The sequence below is a fragment of the Cupressus sempervirens genome, chromosome 3 (genome assembly GCF_028749045.1).
Source record: "Cupressus sempervirens isolate cs-2001-9-10 chromosome 3, ASM2874904v1, whole genome shotgun sequence".
NCBI classification, from domain to species: Eukaryota; Viridiplantae; Streptophyta; class Pinopsida; order Cupressales; family Cupressaceae; genus Cupressus; species Cupressus sempervirens.
The window spans coordinates 668,715,267-668,731,888 of NC_143120.1; the positions used below are offsets into that span (position 1 = coordinate 668,715,267).

The 16,622-nt window shown below is 34.7% G+C and overlaps 1 protein-coding gene across 2 annotated transcripts in view; it reads left to right on the top strand.

Moving 5' to 3' along the window:
- The window catches only part of LOC149568486 (uncharacterized), a 162,966-nt gene that overhangs the window by 67,251 nt on the left and 79,093 nt on the right, over positions 1–16,622 (top strand). For both annotated transcript variants that reach the window (XM_089821401.1, XM_089821400.1), the window contains 2 exons: positions 10,919–11,086; positions 14,343–14,441. In XM_089821401.1, coding sequence (XP_089677527.1) covers positions 10,919–11,086; positions 14,343–14,441 — 267 coding nt within the window. The remainder of the gene's footprint in view (positions 1–10,918; positions 11,087–14,342; positions 14,442–16,622) is intronic.

The window sequence follows — 16,622 nt, forward strand, 5'->3', positions numbered from 1 at the left end:
TCGATCACATTAATGGTTGGCAAATCAGGTTTTATCTCCCTCATCTTCTCTTCTCCATCTTATTAATTGTAAAATACATAATCTAATTCACTTATATTTGAATTAGTTATTTCATCACATTGCTTTCATTTCATGCATTTATACTAATCATTGTTATGCTATCTTTACTTCATCGTATTAGACCCTAGTTTTCCATTTCTTTGTTTCATTCTTGCCAAATCCTTATTCTATCTGTGCAAGATGTGTCCATTAGAGCGTTGTTGTCCTTTGGGCTGCACTTTTATCCATGACAGTGAGCTCGTAGAGTTCAAGATTTTCTCATCATGGTTAGTATTTTTGATTCTCATAGTCCAAACATTTTAATCACTTCATTTGCTCACGTAATTTACTGTTTATCAACTCAAACACATTTAGACACTTATACATTTAATCAACCTTTTATCAATTACACAATACACTTAGTTGAACATCTACATCAAACCAATAAGCTTCCTATATCTTGGGTCTGATCTACCTAGCACCCCTATATAGCAAAGTGTGGTGTTTTGAAGGGAATTGTGTTTCTCTTGAGGTTTTGATCAACCACTAGGTTGGTGCATTATTTTCGTCCCCCAGTAATGAACTAGGACAACTCATAGGTGCTGATGAAATGGTGACCAACAAAAGAAGGTACCTATGGTGAAACTTGTGAGATCTTTGCAGTTGCACCAACATTGGCATCCCTATGAGACTTTGACTTTGACTTCTTATTATAATCATTATATGTTTGAACTTTGAAGTTTTGAACTAATGATGAATGAGCATTTACATGTTACATGTATGGAATCTATGAATACATATATACATACATACATATATATATATATACACACACACACACATACACATACACATACACATACACATACACATTTCAAAAATGTCTATATATATACTTGTGGAGCAGGACCCGACCCAAAAAACATTTTGCCAAATCTCCAAATCTGAATTTGAACCAGAATCAGGATTGACTACTTAGCCCCTAACAATAATGCTGGGCTACGGGAACCCACAAGTAGGCCGACCTTTGCTATCTGGTTGAACGTTTTGAGGGGCATCACAAAGGATCTATTGTCATATGGTTTTTGATTAAATGGGCCTGGCCTCCAACCCTAGCAGCAAGTTTAATCAAAGGGGAAAGGCATAAAGTTACACACTCGATGAAACTTTTGTTTTGTATTGTATAGTGAGCAGGGGATAATTGTTTGCAACATGAAAAGTATCATGCAGGAAGGGGCAGCTAAAAATTGGTGTATGGTAGAATAGAACAATCTTTAGAGTTGAGCATGGATTTCCTTATTAAGGAATTTGATGTTTGAGCAAGGATGTCAATATATTGTTTGTTTGTCATGAAACAATTTGAAGGAGATCTTTGAGCTAGTGGTATAATCTGTTTGGAGGTTTTTAGTGGGCTGGAGGTAGTTTATTAGGTGATTATCTACTTGTGAAGAGCCTCTACTCACCTTCCAATGATGAGGACAATGACAACATTTTGAAGAAGAAAATAATGTTTGAGACGAATGTGTGTTGAAGCAAGGTTGATATACTCATGTAACCATACTGAGAAATGGGGAAAGGGTCTTTTCTTAATACTGTTTGAAGGAAGTCCTTAAGCTGCTAACATCACCATTACCTTTGTTATGAGTGGGATCATATTCTCCTTGTTTGTTAAGTTGGAGAAATAGATGTAAACAACTCCGAGATTTTATAGTGTAATGTCCCTTTTTATGGCCTTTCCAGTATCTCTAAGGACACCAATTTTCTTGGGGAGTGCCATCCTTTTAGGTTAGACTTACGAAATCTGCAATGAGTTCTATAGATCAAAGTAAATTTCATGGTACTTTCACGATGTAGTGCAGACACTTGAGAAGCATTCCACACTTATTGGAGAGGTTTGCTAAGCATCAACTTTATAACGTTTAATTTCTTGAGAGCTTAAGAATATATTGGCATGGTCCAAATTCATATTTGGTCCATTCTAATATATTTCATAACTTTGCCTAGATGTGCAGACTGCAGAGAATATTAAATAATTACTGTTAAGATGGCAAAAAGAAAAAATTAAAAAAAAATTCATGTTAATTATCGAATTGAAGTCTAAAGTCACTTTATGAAGGCCTAAAAGTTCATTATTTTAATAAATGGTGAAATTTAAATATAACTATTAGAATGTTCCATTAGAGGTAATAAAAGAGGATGAAGGGGCTCATTTGGGCGTCTTTTAGTCATTTTAACATCCCTTATTCTGAAGTTTGGACTGTGTGTTCACCTTAAACCCTTGGACATCTTTTGGTCATTTTAGCTTTCCTTTCGTGATGTTTGGACTGCATGTTCAACTTAAAGTCTTAAACCCTTAGACAAAAGGCCGAAGGGTCTTGGGCATTGGAGATGTAAGATTACCGCTAGTCAAATTAGAAGTGGATTTAGGTAGAATTAACAATAGATCTTAAAATACAAAGAATGTTACAAGATTCAAAGAGTTGCCAATCAAGGAAATTTATTGCAAATTTTGTAGGCAAATACTCGAAGTCGCCGATTTGGGTTCGGGAATAGATTTGGGTTCAGGTTCATAAGTTCGGGCAAAAATAAATTTTCCATTTGGGTTCGGGGGGGAGGGGGGGGGGGGGGGGGGTCATGAGCATATATATATAAATAAATATATAACAAAAAAAGGGAAACAATGTTTAGGATTAGGCTTGACTCCAATTTGGTTCCTAGTTATTCAATATATATTTCATTTTGGTATGATATTTTAAATCATCTTTGTGTTGGATTTGGACTAATTCAATTGCTATTAATATTTAGTCTCACATGTTTTATTTTATTAATGGTGGGCTTGAATATATGAGTGTGTCTATGTATATGTATATGTATATGTATATATACACACACACACAAATACATACATACATATATATATTGTGAGTTGTACCATTTAATTTTAAATTATATCAAATAGCACTTTACTAATGGTACCGTTATACCATTTTGGCTGATTGCATCTTATAATAGTATGATTAGTAAACTGCAATTTGATATAATATATACACAAATTAATTAAGGGCTTAATTAAGGTTTGTCTTGGCTTAGATTGTGGTTCGTGTATATATATATAGCTATACCATAATAAAATTATAAAAAAATACAATATTTAGTGTTTTTAACATACTTTTTTGCCTCATGAGCTATGGGTTCACGCAGGTCCTTGTGGGTTCGTGCGGGGTGCTTCAGGTTTTGCACACTGTCCTTGAGGGTTCACAAAGGGTCCTCTCGGGTCCCTACTGGTTTGTGGTGAGTCAGGGCAGGGACCGCACAATGGACTGTGGGTCCTTGTAGGTCCACTATGGCATCCAAATTTCCAAAAATCCCAAAGAGAATCCATTACAATAAATGCTTGATGAGTCCTCTACTAGAGGTTATTGGAGTAAATAGTTGTAGAAAAATCTTCTAAGTGCTCTCAACCAAAGATAATCGCAATTCTATAATTGAGTATTTCAGCTAACTTGTAGGGTTTAGACATTGCTATTTGGGTTCGGGTCCTTCTTGGGTTTGGATTCTTGCTGGCTCCATGCCATGAACTGTGGGTCCACAAACAAGGACCCATAGTTTGTGGTGCAGGACCTGCTACGGACCCGCCATGAATCCGGACTTGAGAAGGACCTGGACCTGAATCTGACTGGCAGTGTCTGAACCCTGCAACTTGGCTAAAATACTAATTATAGAGTTGCAATTATCTTTGGTTGAGAGCATGTGGAAGATTTTTCTACAGTTGTTTATTCCAATCACCACTAATAGAGGACTCATCAAGCATTTATCATAGTGGATTCTCTTTGGGATGTTGGGAAACTTGGATGCCACTCCTTATGCAAGTTGTGAGAAATTGTGAGATGGCATAGGTAGGGTCATGACAGGCTAAACAAACATTATAAATGAAGTAGAATAAATAAGAAATAATTGAATAGAATGATGGATGCCTTAATAACAATTGGGGAAATTAGGGTCACATGAAAGCAAGAAGAGACAATTGATAGGTTGGGCTGCCTTTGTTTTAGTGAAAAGCACACCCTTTGATGTCTTACCGACCATTATGCACGTTGGACATAGCATTGATCTCTTTTGGTAGGGAAAATCATGAGTTTTTAAAAGATATATTAGAGCGCCTAAATTTCCAAGCATGCTAATGAGAAAGGAGGTGTTGGGATTTGTTGAATTGGCTTGTTTGTGGAAGATTCCAAATACTCTATCCTAGGCATAACAACTTAGAGACCAATCCAATTTGTAATGTCCCTTTCCTAATTTGCCCTAGGTTTCTCCCTAAAATGACAATAGCAACAAATTAGGGTTACGTTTACATCTTACCAATTAAATATCTTTGTAATAATGCGCCTCGATGCTTGAACCCTACAATCATAAACAATATATACAAATATACATATACATATTCACATCATATACATATATAATTAGGGCTAGGCAAACCACATCATATTCCTAGATTTTTTTTTCTTTTTTTTAATACTACAGAGGTATCCCCTCGATCCAGCCCAGTGCCCAACTGGCCTTGACCTTGGTCTTACATCATATTCCTAGATTATTAATAATACTACATAAACATATTAGGGCTTGGAGGAAGAGACATGACGGGCTTGCCTTAACCCTTTTCTACTCGAAGTTAAAGAGGTATGTCTAAAACAATCGTCTTGGCAGCTTTTACCTGCATTCCCCATTCTATCTTATCTCTCAGAAAACACATACCATCTTGTAGAGTTAGGTAGAGGCCACTTTACGAAATTCTTGTGGAAATCTGCAAGGTCTTTCGACCCAAATAATGGTCCATATTTAGTTCGTTCTGGGTTCAATTTGGGTCCGACAAAAACCCTGTTGTTTGGCAGGGAGCATTACTGTAAACTTGTGGGCTTTGTGAAGAATTCAAAGACTTTTGATGATATTTGATTAGTTACGATTTTGTTAAAGCTGACATAATTATTTTTGAACTGAAACATTGATATTGTGGTGCATTTTGGCATTTTGCTTTGTTATTTGGACTAAACAATTAATATATATGGTGGTCTCTTTTGCTATGTTACTTTAGTATTAGCATGGTGGCGTATTATGAAATTATTTGCTGCTACTGCATATATGTATATATATTTTTCATTTTTAACTTTTTATATGTTTTGTGATGGACAAACTCTAAGTGAACCTAAAACACCTCCCCCTCCCCCCCCCACCCCCCCCAAGAAAAAAAAATAAAAAATCAAACCCACAAACTAAATCTCAAACCCAAATACAAATTTGAACTAGGACTGGCATCTTAGGGTCGAGGTCTTAAGTGGATTCTTCAACGCTTTTACATAAGAGCCTTCTAATTCTAGGAGCCATTATGGTCAAGTGTAGGAGGGTCTAGTTACTTAGCTCTCTCAAATGCCTTTTCTTACACCTCAGGCCCTTCCCTTCAATATGGGTTTGAAACAATTAGTAATTTCTCACTTATTTGTCATTGTAGGCAACAAAGTTATCAATGTTGGTATTGTATATGAAAATCAACATATCTTATAACAATAATGATGGACAAGGATGTTAACATGATAGATATACCAATAAGTATGAGTTTGATCATAGAGTATGAGCAGTTTAGAGTTTTATTATAACTCAAATGCTAGTACTAGTATTTCCTCTTTGATTGCTTCTCACTATTGTTGGAACAATCCCTTGTTGTTATGCAATCTGATTGTTGCTTGTGTGGTATCTGATTCTATTTTTCCCGATGAAGTATTTTGATTAATGATTGATGCAATGGACTGCTGAATTCATTTAATTGCTGGGGTTATCTGCTCATGCCTTATACTCTAATATGCCATTTAATGAGTACTTATTATTTATTCCTTGATTCATGACACACAATGTTTCCCCTTCAATGCTTGAAATGAATCCTCCCCTATACTTCATTGGTGGAATGTTCACCACTTTTCATTGTTGCCTTTGAGAATGATATATTATTCTCCAAAGTGATCTTCCTTTTACAATCTTCTCAAATGAAACCTTCTCCTTTTTGTATCTTCCAATATGAGGCAGAGTCACACCTCTCCACCATGTCTACACCTTTGCAGTGGTCACAACCTTTCATAATTAGCACCCTTTGGATGAGTCACAACCCTTCACAACCTTTCCTTTTGAAGGACTCACTTCCATTGTTTCTACTTCATTAATTCTTTCTTGAGTCACATCTTCAATCTATGTCTTCTTTTTGCACTTCTCCTTTAAGTGTGCACATATTTTCCTTATCAGTATATCAATATGCATATATTGCTCTTGCTCTTTTAGATACTCTCCTTACAATTCTGCTATTAACTCTTATTACAATTATGCCTTCAACCTTTCTTTGATGATCTTCCTTTTATTCCCTCATTTGTAGATCTGCAAATGTAAGCTTGATACAGACTCTTATTCTTCCCCTCAAATATACTTCACAACTTCTTATAATATCTCCCAAAGAGTGGTGTCTCTTCCACTTTCTTAATTGCCCCTTAACCAATCTTATTTGCTGTTCTTTATTTTAATTCAGGTTAATTTCTGGACTGTTTTCCCATTCCAACCTGATTATTCCACACTTAGTTTTCCAATTACGCTTGCTGCCTCCATATCCTCTTTAAGCTTTCAAATGAACTCTTCTCCCTTTTATATGTTATGTTGTGGGAGTCACAACTCCTCATTACATGCCTCTTGACCTTAAATTAAGCTTAATAACCTACAATTATATTTTATTATTTGTTTTATTTTCATTAGCGATTATTTATTATTAAATCCCATTTTAAAAAGGAGGCATTACATAGTTTGACCAATTAAGCAGTTTTTTCTATTCTCATTAAATGGTCGTGACAACCCTCACCTTTTTTGAGTCTAGCCATGGTTGACTCACAAACATTTGTTTCAAAGAAGTCAATGCACCTAGAATGCTATGCAACGTCAAGAAAATTGTTGCAAACCTTGTGACAACTGATTGCACCAAATATCTCCCATGACAGAACCCAAGGGTGATTGTAGATATATTTTGTGATCTACATGACATCTTCACAACTGCTGTCACCCAATCAAGTTTCCTATGTCCTCCAAAAGAAGGTCAAATATGTGCTGCACAAGGTGTCCAAAAAAGAGTGGGGTACCTTTATTGGAGGATTCTACTTGTTGCTACATATGCTGCTACATTGTCTGTGATGATTTGCACCATGTTCTCTATTCTCACCTTCATGACAACATTCTCCAACATTAAGGACAATATTTGTTCATTTTTCACCTTATTGGAGGCATCAACTGATTGTTGGCAAGTGAGTGTTGAATATGTGTTCAGTTATTGTCATTGATGACAACATATCTCATTTACATGGTTGCTTGGATTAACAATCAGTTTTGTTAAAGTTTGTATATGAAAAATGCCTAAGTCTAAAGGAAGATTATAAGATACAGTTGAACAGTTTTTGTCCACAATGACAACATAGTTATTAGATATGGCTACAACTTTGCGAAATGATATAGTGTATATGAGCTTCCGGTATGGTCTCTTATGTTTTTGTGACCGATGGCATGAGTTTTGGTGATGTGAAGTGTAACTGGTTCAATATAGCAATGTTATAGGACAGATTATGACATTGGCCATTTTGGCCTAGCCAATTGAATTGTTTGGACAACTCAATTGCTTGGCAATGGAGGGATGGCATCCAAGGACTTAACTCTTAAGTAGCATGGTTCTATTTTGCATATTGGTATTTGTGTGGACACATTTGGTGAAGTGTTATGTAAGATGACATAATAAAATATTCTTAAGGGTATAAAGGAAGGACTTATTGGGTATGCGAGCATGGGACATGTGATATGTGATGTTCAAGCCTTGATGCTAGATCAAAATAGATGCGAGCTTCATTCAGACTAATTAGACATTGTGGTATGTATAGTTCTCTATTGTTGTAATACTTTCTTTGTAATTGGACAATGAGTTGAGAAGGTGGATTTAACCTTCGTTTTCAAGCTAGTGTGCTCTCCTTTTTGTTCTCAACTCTTAATAGGGTTGCAAACCTCTAACAAGGTCTTGTCCTATAACAGGGACCAATGAAGTAAATGTTATGTAGAGACTCCTAACAGGGTCAAATCTCCTAATAGAGATATTTTTAGATTAGTGCATCATCTTGTAAGTTTCATCCCCATTCGGATTTTCCCTTGGCTAGGGTTTCCTCGAGAACAAGATCGTGGTGTTATGAGTTCTTTTTTGATGAATGCTTTGTTTTTATACATTGTGATTTTTGGATGCTTATGGTTAAGTTGTAAAATGTTGAATTGGTTTAAAAGTGCTGCAACACTGATTCACCCCCCCTCTTAGTGTTGCTTGATCCTAACAATTAGTATTAGAGCCTAGTTCCTCAAAAGAAATCTTACAACTTGAGGAGTATCTTGATCGATACAAGCAACTTACAAAGTAATTTTGATGCAGCACTTGAGGACTTGGATAAAGCAAATGTAGATAAGGAAAGGTTGAAATTGAATCGTAGAGATGCATCACCTCCTGAAAGGGGCCTTACAATATCAACATACTACCAGAAAGGAGAATCAAAATGGAGTTCTATCCTTTGTTTGGCATTGACTACTGAGGAAGAGGTAAATGTCGTTGTAGTTCCTTCCTATGGCAAGAAATTGTATACATATTCAATATAAAAGCAAGAGAATGAGAAATTCTAGAAAAAAATTGGTAGATATTATGGACAATTAAAGAGAAATGAAAAAAATAAAAAGTTTAAAGAAAAACAAGCAAAAAAATTGAACAAGAACTTACCTCTTCCACTCATTGTAATCTTTTAAATGTGTAGAAATGGGGCACAAGCACTTGAAGAAGGTCCACAAATCAATCTTCCAACTCCTCCTTGCACAACCAAACTCTTGCTCAAGACAAAATAACCTATTTGCTCACCAAAAATGAGAATGAGAAGTCAACATAAGCCTTACAAATCCACTTTTAAGGGCTGTGGATGTCAAAATATTATAAATTTTGCAAAAGAACAGCTCAAGGACTGTAGGTAGACCCCAATTCAATGCAGTTCGAGCATGGTTCAATCCAAATTGGTCTGGTCCACCTAGGTTTTATTCTCCTTTGGCTTGGTTTGAATTAATCAACCATGGATCGAACCTTGGCCGAACCCATAGAGGGACCGGACCAGTACCAAGACCTAGTTTGAACTTGGGCTGGTTTGGGAGGGGGCGCAAATGGCAGAATTGGACACCCTAGTTATTTTATAAAGGATGTTTCCAAATGGGATGCCTTGATTTGCGAGACATAATTTGTCTGTAAAAACTAAAAAGTCTTATGGGGGCCTTTTTCAAGATAATATTATATTTGGAGTGCTGTTCATGTTTTGCAAGTTTTGGATCTTTTCTTCATGCTGGATGCACTTTTTGCAAGTTTTGGATCTTTCTTCATGTTGGCCATACTTTTTGAGAAGTACAGGAATCCTTGTTTGGGTTCATACCCTTGTATTTATTCATATCTTGGAGAAGTCATTTTTGTCTTCTAGGTATTGGTTCCTTCCTTTTTGCTCAGCTGGGCGATGAACTATCAATGATTTGTCATTTGAATTGTTTAGTGAGTATTTGATTTTTTTAAGTGAGGTTGCTCCCTTGAAGGTAGTGTCCAACATTGTGATTGGCATGTGGGAGGTTTGCAAAGACATATCTGCCTGTTGTGTTCTGTAAAATTATTGCCTTTGAGGTGTCTAGGGTTCCTAAAAAGGTCTATACCAGTTTTGAAGATAGCAGAAGTGATTACTTGGAGATTTTTTCCATAGCAAGTCAAATTGTGATAACTACACAGTTGAATCCTGATAACAATATCACAATATTTAATTGAATCACCCTTGGTGTTTTTTGGCACTCAGGTGTTTGTAGTAGGGTCTTTAGAAGGTATTTCAGAATTTGGAATGAAATAAAAACTAAAAAGCCATTAAAATATGCTCTTTCAAGTCCAAAAATCGGACAGTGCTGTTGTATTGCTAGAGTAGACTTAAAACTATCATCGACCCTTGTTCAGCACAAGGTCAGACTCCGCATAAGCTTTCGGATGATATGCTGATCTCAAAATCTCAGGGAAGCTGATACTACTGGTCTGTTTTGATTGAAATCATTCCAGTTTTGTATCATTTATTATTATTATGATGAGACAATGACGTGTTGAGAACTCTGTGCATTTTCTCTATCAATATGCTATATGTTGTATGCTGTTTAAATATCTTTGCAATGAGAAACATGAATGAAATCTGAAACTAAGCAGTGAACTGTGCATTGTTCATCTCTTGTTATCACTCAGATTTTGCTAGAAAAAACTTCACAAAAAAATCAGGGGTATACATTTCACTTCATGACCAATTCTCATCTGTTATCTATTATTCCATTCATTCTAAAACAAAATCATGGTAAACTTGGAACACAAGGACGGAATGGAGATGACCTTTTATTTATAGGAAAACCATGATATATTCCATCATCTGCATTGCGTTTGTAAATACACAAGATGTGTGCTTGGTTGTCTATTAATAGGTGCATTAAACAAATTTGATGTCAAATGATAGCCAATTTGCTCGAATTCTTCTAGCTGTACTTCATTTTAGGTTATTATAACAGTGAACATGATTTTTTAATTTTGCTGTTTTTTTTGAATGAATAATTTATCTATTCAACTTCTGCCTATAGAAGTTTTAATAATGCAAATATATTTGTGATCAAACTTAACATTTTTTTCTCACAAATTTGTTGACATTCTTTGAGATTGCATTGATGTGAATCTCCAGGTAATTTATGTTTAAGAAAATGACCAAAAGCTATTATTGTTTTGGTTTACCAGGCCAGACCACCGATATTCTCAAAGCAGAGCTTAATGCAGTATAAGAAGTTGCCAAGTCGAATATTGCTACCATGGCAATTTTTCCCAAGACATGGAACAATAGCTGCAGATACAGATTTCTACCCATTTGGAACGAGGATGCTCATCCCTGGATATGGCTGGGGAGAGGTACCATATTGCCTTTCCTAATCCAGTTCTATTACAATGTACATATTAACTTACATGCACATAATGAATAATTTGTTACATATCCATAAAAACTTTTCTTAATGTTCTCACCTTTCAAAGTTTTGGGCTTAAAACAAATATCTATTAGGTCTTCAAGTCAGTCACCAAGGACAAAACCCAAGTAAAAGAACGGTTGCAGCATTAACTCAGTCAGTGTTAAGGAAATTTATTTTTGTTCAATTTGTTTGATTCTTTAATGAAGTGGCTTTTGCAATCGCCACTCTTAAAAATTGATCAATTCTAGCAGGATCTGCAAAGGAAGAGTTTGGACATTGAAACCTCGGATAGGTTGGTGCAATATGTTTTTTTGATTTGCATAAATGGATTTAGACTCCAAAGGCCAGAAGCAAAAGCTGGTTGCAGCATTGAGTCAGCCATTTGTAGCTTTATTCATGAAACCTATTTCTTTCAATTTGTTTGTGTCTGTCAACAAAGTGGATTTTCCAGTTATCACTCTTAAAAACTGATCAATTCAAGCAGAATGTGCAAAGGAAGAGGTTGGAGGTTGAAACACTAGACAGGTTAAAACAATATTCGTTTTCTCAGTTTGCAGAAATTTGGGCTCTAAAGACCAGAAGCCATAAAATTTGACATACCTGCTAGGGAGGCATATGCTACTCAATAGGAATTACTGTCTGAGCAAGTGGAAGAGGCATTTTTGGAAGATGGTGAGTTGAAACAGGGGATATAAAAAATTGTGGACCATCATGGTTGGAGAATCTAGTTTTTGTTGATTTTATCAAAAAGATCCATGGCTTGAGGAAACCTGCTATCTATTTTGTTCATGAAGAACATTTGGTTCCAATGAAGCCTCAATGGTGTTTTCATGCTTGACACGTTATAGTGTTTGCAAATGTTGCACTATATTCACACTCCCATCTGATAAATTGTAAAATATGCCCAGCTGCCTAGTTTTATTGGTGATGGACTTCATTAATGCACTAGTTGGAAATTAAAAGTAAACGATAAGCCAGCTAAAACTTTTGCTATTTCAAGTAGTACATGTCTACTTCATGGAAACTGATAACCATAATGTTAAATAAAAAAATACATGGATACATGATACATGGGGACATTTCCTTGGGTCTTCCAGGTATCCTGAATCCTGATCCTTGCCACACATTGGGGATTCAGGGATTCTTTGAAGATGTCCTCAGATTGTTCTCCAATCTCCCTATTGAACCAGGTACATCCTGGAGATGGCAGTCAAATGCCTGGAAAGATCCCATCCCTTGATTGTGGGCAACACGTTTTAAAAAAGTACTGATAAAAATAAAGAAAACAAAAACAAAAAGGGATGGAGTGTCCACAAGGTATTCCATACCACCAAACATTCCTAGACCTTAAACAAAACATACAAAACAGTCATGTGAAATACAAAAATTATTGTAATTCTTTCATTTTTCATTTGCATTATTAGTCCATTCCATGCAGTTGTAACATTAGGGACATTTTCAAACTTGAAATAGCAAAATAAATTCATCAGAGATATTGATAGCTGATTTAAGTATAGCTTTTTATGGTCATATAATCTTAGAACAGTTTTCTTTTATCTCTATATCATTAAGAAGTTTTTTGACATAACCTATTATTAATTCTCTCTCATAAGTCAATGGAAAATGATAAATGGTATTCTCTGGTAGATTGCTGGATGTATGTAACTGTTTATTATGGTGTCCTGATTGCAGTTCATTTCTTATCTAAAATATCCATATATTGGACATGGCACAAATACTACTCTAAGAAGCATCCTTCAATGCCAAGTGTAAATGATAGTTTGGGATCAGTAATTATAACTCTTCATCTTTTGCAGCTCTTAAGTTGAATTTTTTTATGGTTTCTGTTCTTAATGCAGAATGTAAACGGCTTCAATGGCATTTCTTTATATTTGATAGAATGAAAAAGATATACTGGCATTAGACGTTAAAGTATATTTTGTATGTTGACTCTAATTTCAATTCAACTCATGTTATGTAATACGTTTATATAATGAATTTGGTGAATGCCTTATCATATGAATGATTGAATTATCTTTTATTTAATTTTTCTGTTTCTTTTAATTGTTGCCCCCTTCTATCCCTGAAACACGACCCTGTGTTTCTTGCTGTCACCTGCCTGTAAAAGCAAGTCAAAAAACTATGACGACAGGAAACATGAGGATGTATTTCAGGGATGGTAAGGATTGGAGATCTCTTTTTTGGGTACGGTAGGGGATTACTATTAAGAAATATAGAAAATTTCAATTATTCATATGGCAAAGTATATTTATTCTCATTATATAACCATATTTCATAACATTTGATCTGAATGGAGAATTCACATGAGAGTCAGCATATGCAATATACTTGAAAGTATAATTTGAGTGCCTTACTCATTCTGTCAAATTTAAAGGCATGTCATTAGTTGCTTACATTATGCATCCAAGAGGAAAACCAGATAAAAAGAAAATGAACAGTAAAATGTAAATAATAATGTTTCCACCCAGACTTTTAGTTTGTGTTTGTGCATAAAGTGAATGTTCAATTACGTGACGTGTTATTGTTAATGCATACAATTGTGGCCATTAATGTGTACAAACCACCTTTTTGTGGTCCATGCATAATTAGCACATGAAATTAGTGTTTTTTGTTTTGTTTTTAAATTGTTCAATTGCAGAAAATATTATTGTTAATGTATTCAATTATGGCCTTTAAGTTTTAATGTGTAAAAATCACATTTTTGTGGTTTGTTCTTTATTCAAACATACACAGTTTTTTTTTTAATATTTAAAGAAGATTAATATTTAAGTTCTATTTTATTCTTTTACATCACTAAGGTTCATGTCTAGGAATAAGAAATTTTTTGAACATGGTGTTTAAAATTGAATTGGAACTGAAGAAACATGGTTATTTGCTAAAATAACTAAATTGCTCAGAGAAGTGTACTCATATCATTCTTTATGCCTAGTTATCCATCCTTTTTTACAGTTATTGCATTTTCATACCTCATTGTAAACTGGAGCCAAACATTACAGTTTGAAGTTCTGTTTGTCTTCTTTGAAGTAGTGAGGCAAATCGAGTTTAAATAGTTCCTTCTTAGGAAGATCATCCACAGCTTATGAAGCATCAGTTTACAATCAATTGATAAATTTGTGGAGTACATAATAATTACCAAAACATTAGAAGCCTAAATAAAATAGAGATTTCTGCAATTGCAGGTTGAAGACCGAGGATCTGCAATCAAAGGCCCTGGAAAAATTGACCTCTATTATCATTCTCATAAAGAAGCTCTAAAATGGGGACGACAAAAGCTTCAGGTGATTAATCTTAGCTATAATGTTTCTTATTCTTTTCTGCATGAAACTGTGAGTTGATATGGACATTATATGAATTTTAAACACCATGGTGGTGAACCTTATTCATCAGTGCCTCATTTTTTCCATTCTTATCCTTATTTTCTAAATGTATACATTTTCTTTCTATTCTTTTAGAATGTTAAAGTTCACGTGAGCTTTTTAAGCACCTAAGGTTTTTTGACAAAGAAGTTTTAGTTATATACTTGTTTTCTCTAGTGGCTGTAAACTTAAAACAACAGTTAATGTTCTAATGTACTAAAGAACTTAAGAGGTGATTCAAGTGGCCAAAGACTTGAAAAACACCTTTTGCCATTTTGGGAACTATGACCAGTGTTGTATTAAGCATTCCCAACTTTGTCAATCTTGTGAGTGTTTGCAAACTCTATGAGTACTCTCCCAGTCGCCGAGTACTTTCTATTTTTTTTGTTGGGTGATTTTTCACAAGTTTAATTCTCATGATTTTATATACACAAAAAAAACATGGGTAAAAATATTGAGATAGGTAAAATGATTGTTAAAACATATTTTTCTCATTTTGTTTTTGCTGTAAAACCATCTATTTTCTCTTTAAATATATCAATTTTTTGTTTGATGCATTTTGAAATTGAAATTTCCAAAGAAAATAGTATATTAAGATATTTTGTTTTTAAGTACTTTCTAAGTTTTGAGTCTGTTGAGTATTTGCTGAGTTGAAAATTTTGGGCTTGCCGAGCACTCTTCGAGTCTGATTCTTTGAACTATGGTTGTGCTCCGTCAATTCAAGAATATATTGATATGTTCAACTTTGAATTGCAAATAAATATCAAACAAAGTGGAGCAAAATCTCATTTTAAATTATAGTCCAGTCTTGAGATAAACTTTGTTTTTTTTAAGTACTTTTGCCCCTCCATTGTCATTCACAATGGCATTTGTTCTTTTGAAGTCATGATTGGAGGGATTGTTTAATTAAAAAAGGGGAAAATGCTCTTGACCTAGGGCTATGGACTTGTGAGGCAAAACATGAAGGACCTCATTTCTAATATAATTATTCAACAATTACATCCTAATGGGGTTTGAACCTTGATGACAAGAACAACAATACTTTAACTTAACCCTCACATGAAGTTAGTATTGGCAAACGATTAGAGGAATTGAAGTAAATTTCTTCAGGGACACTTTTTCTTCTTTTTTATTTTTTTCAGCGTTAGCATTAGAGTTATAATTTTATATGCATTTCTTAGATGATGTATAGATCAAATTTCCAAATTTGTTTTACACAACTATTCTATTAATTTACTATATGCTATTTGGCTTTAAAATTTGTTTCAATCCTATGATTTTCAATGATTAGAATTATTTATCTTGATTTTTCTTTGTTAGGGTTTAGCTTGTCGTAGTAGGACCGATCATAGGAATTGTCATTTGCGACTATTGTGGATTGAAGATGAGTGGGGGCATTAATCTTATCAAATTCAAGCTTGCATAACCACAATGTTCAGTTGTGCTTAAGTGTTCAATGAGATGTTTAAGGGCAGATAAATGTGGCCTCAACTTAGGTCAAACAAAAAATACTAGAGAAGTCAAGGACCCTGATAGAACCCTCATTTTTGCAAATTAGGGCCTCCATTTGAGCACCCTCCCTGACTTGTTTTTTTTTTAGTTTTATAATTTTTTACCAAATTAGATCATTAGTATATTTATATTTGAGGATGAGGTTTCAGATTCCTTGTGCATGACCAGTAACGTCTTTATTTTGCAGAAAACAATGATAAGAATTCATAGTCTATACCTTGATAGTCCTAAAAACTTTGCACTAAAAAAGAAAGACCAGGAGTCCCTTGAACTGAAATAAAGGAGTTTAAATTCGAAGGCAATACCTGGAGTCAATATCGGCTGATATATGCAAAGAAGTCTCAAGTTTACATTACCGTGGAGAAAAATTGAAGACCTTTGCATTGATTTTACTTTGCCTAATACCCTCTGTGATGCCCCCTTCTAGCTAGATACTTTAGTTTAGCCGTGGTTTAGCCTATTATTGGACCCTCGTAGGGTAATGAGGATGGTTAGAGGGTCTTCTGAGGATTGATTCATCTCCAACATTCAGGGATTTATGGATTTGGCCTTCGTTCGATATCATTTGGACTCCATTTTCCATACTTACTA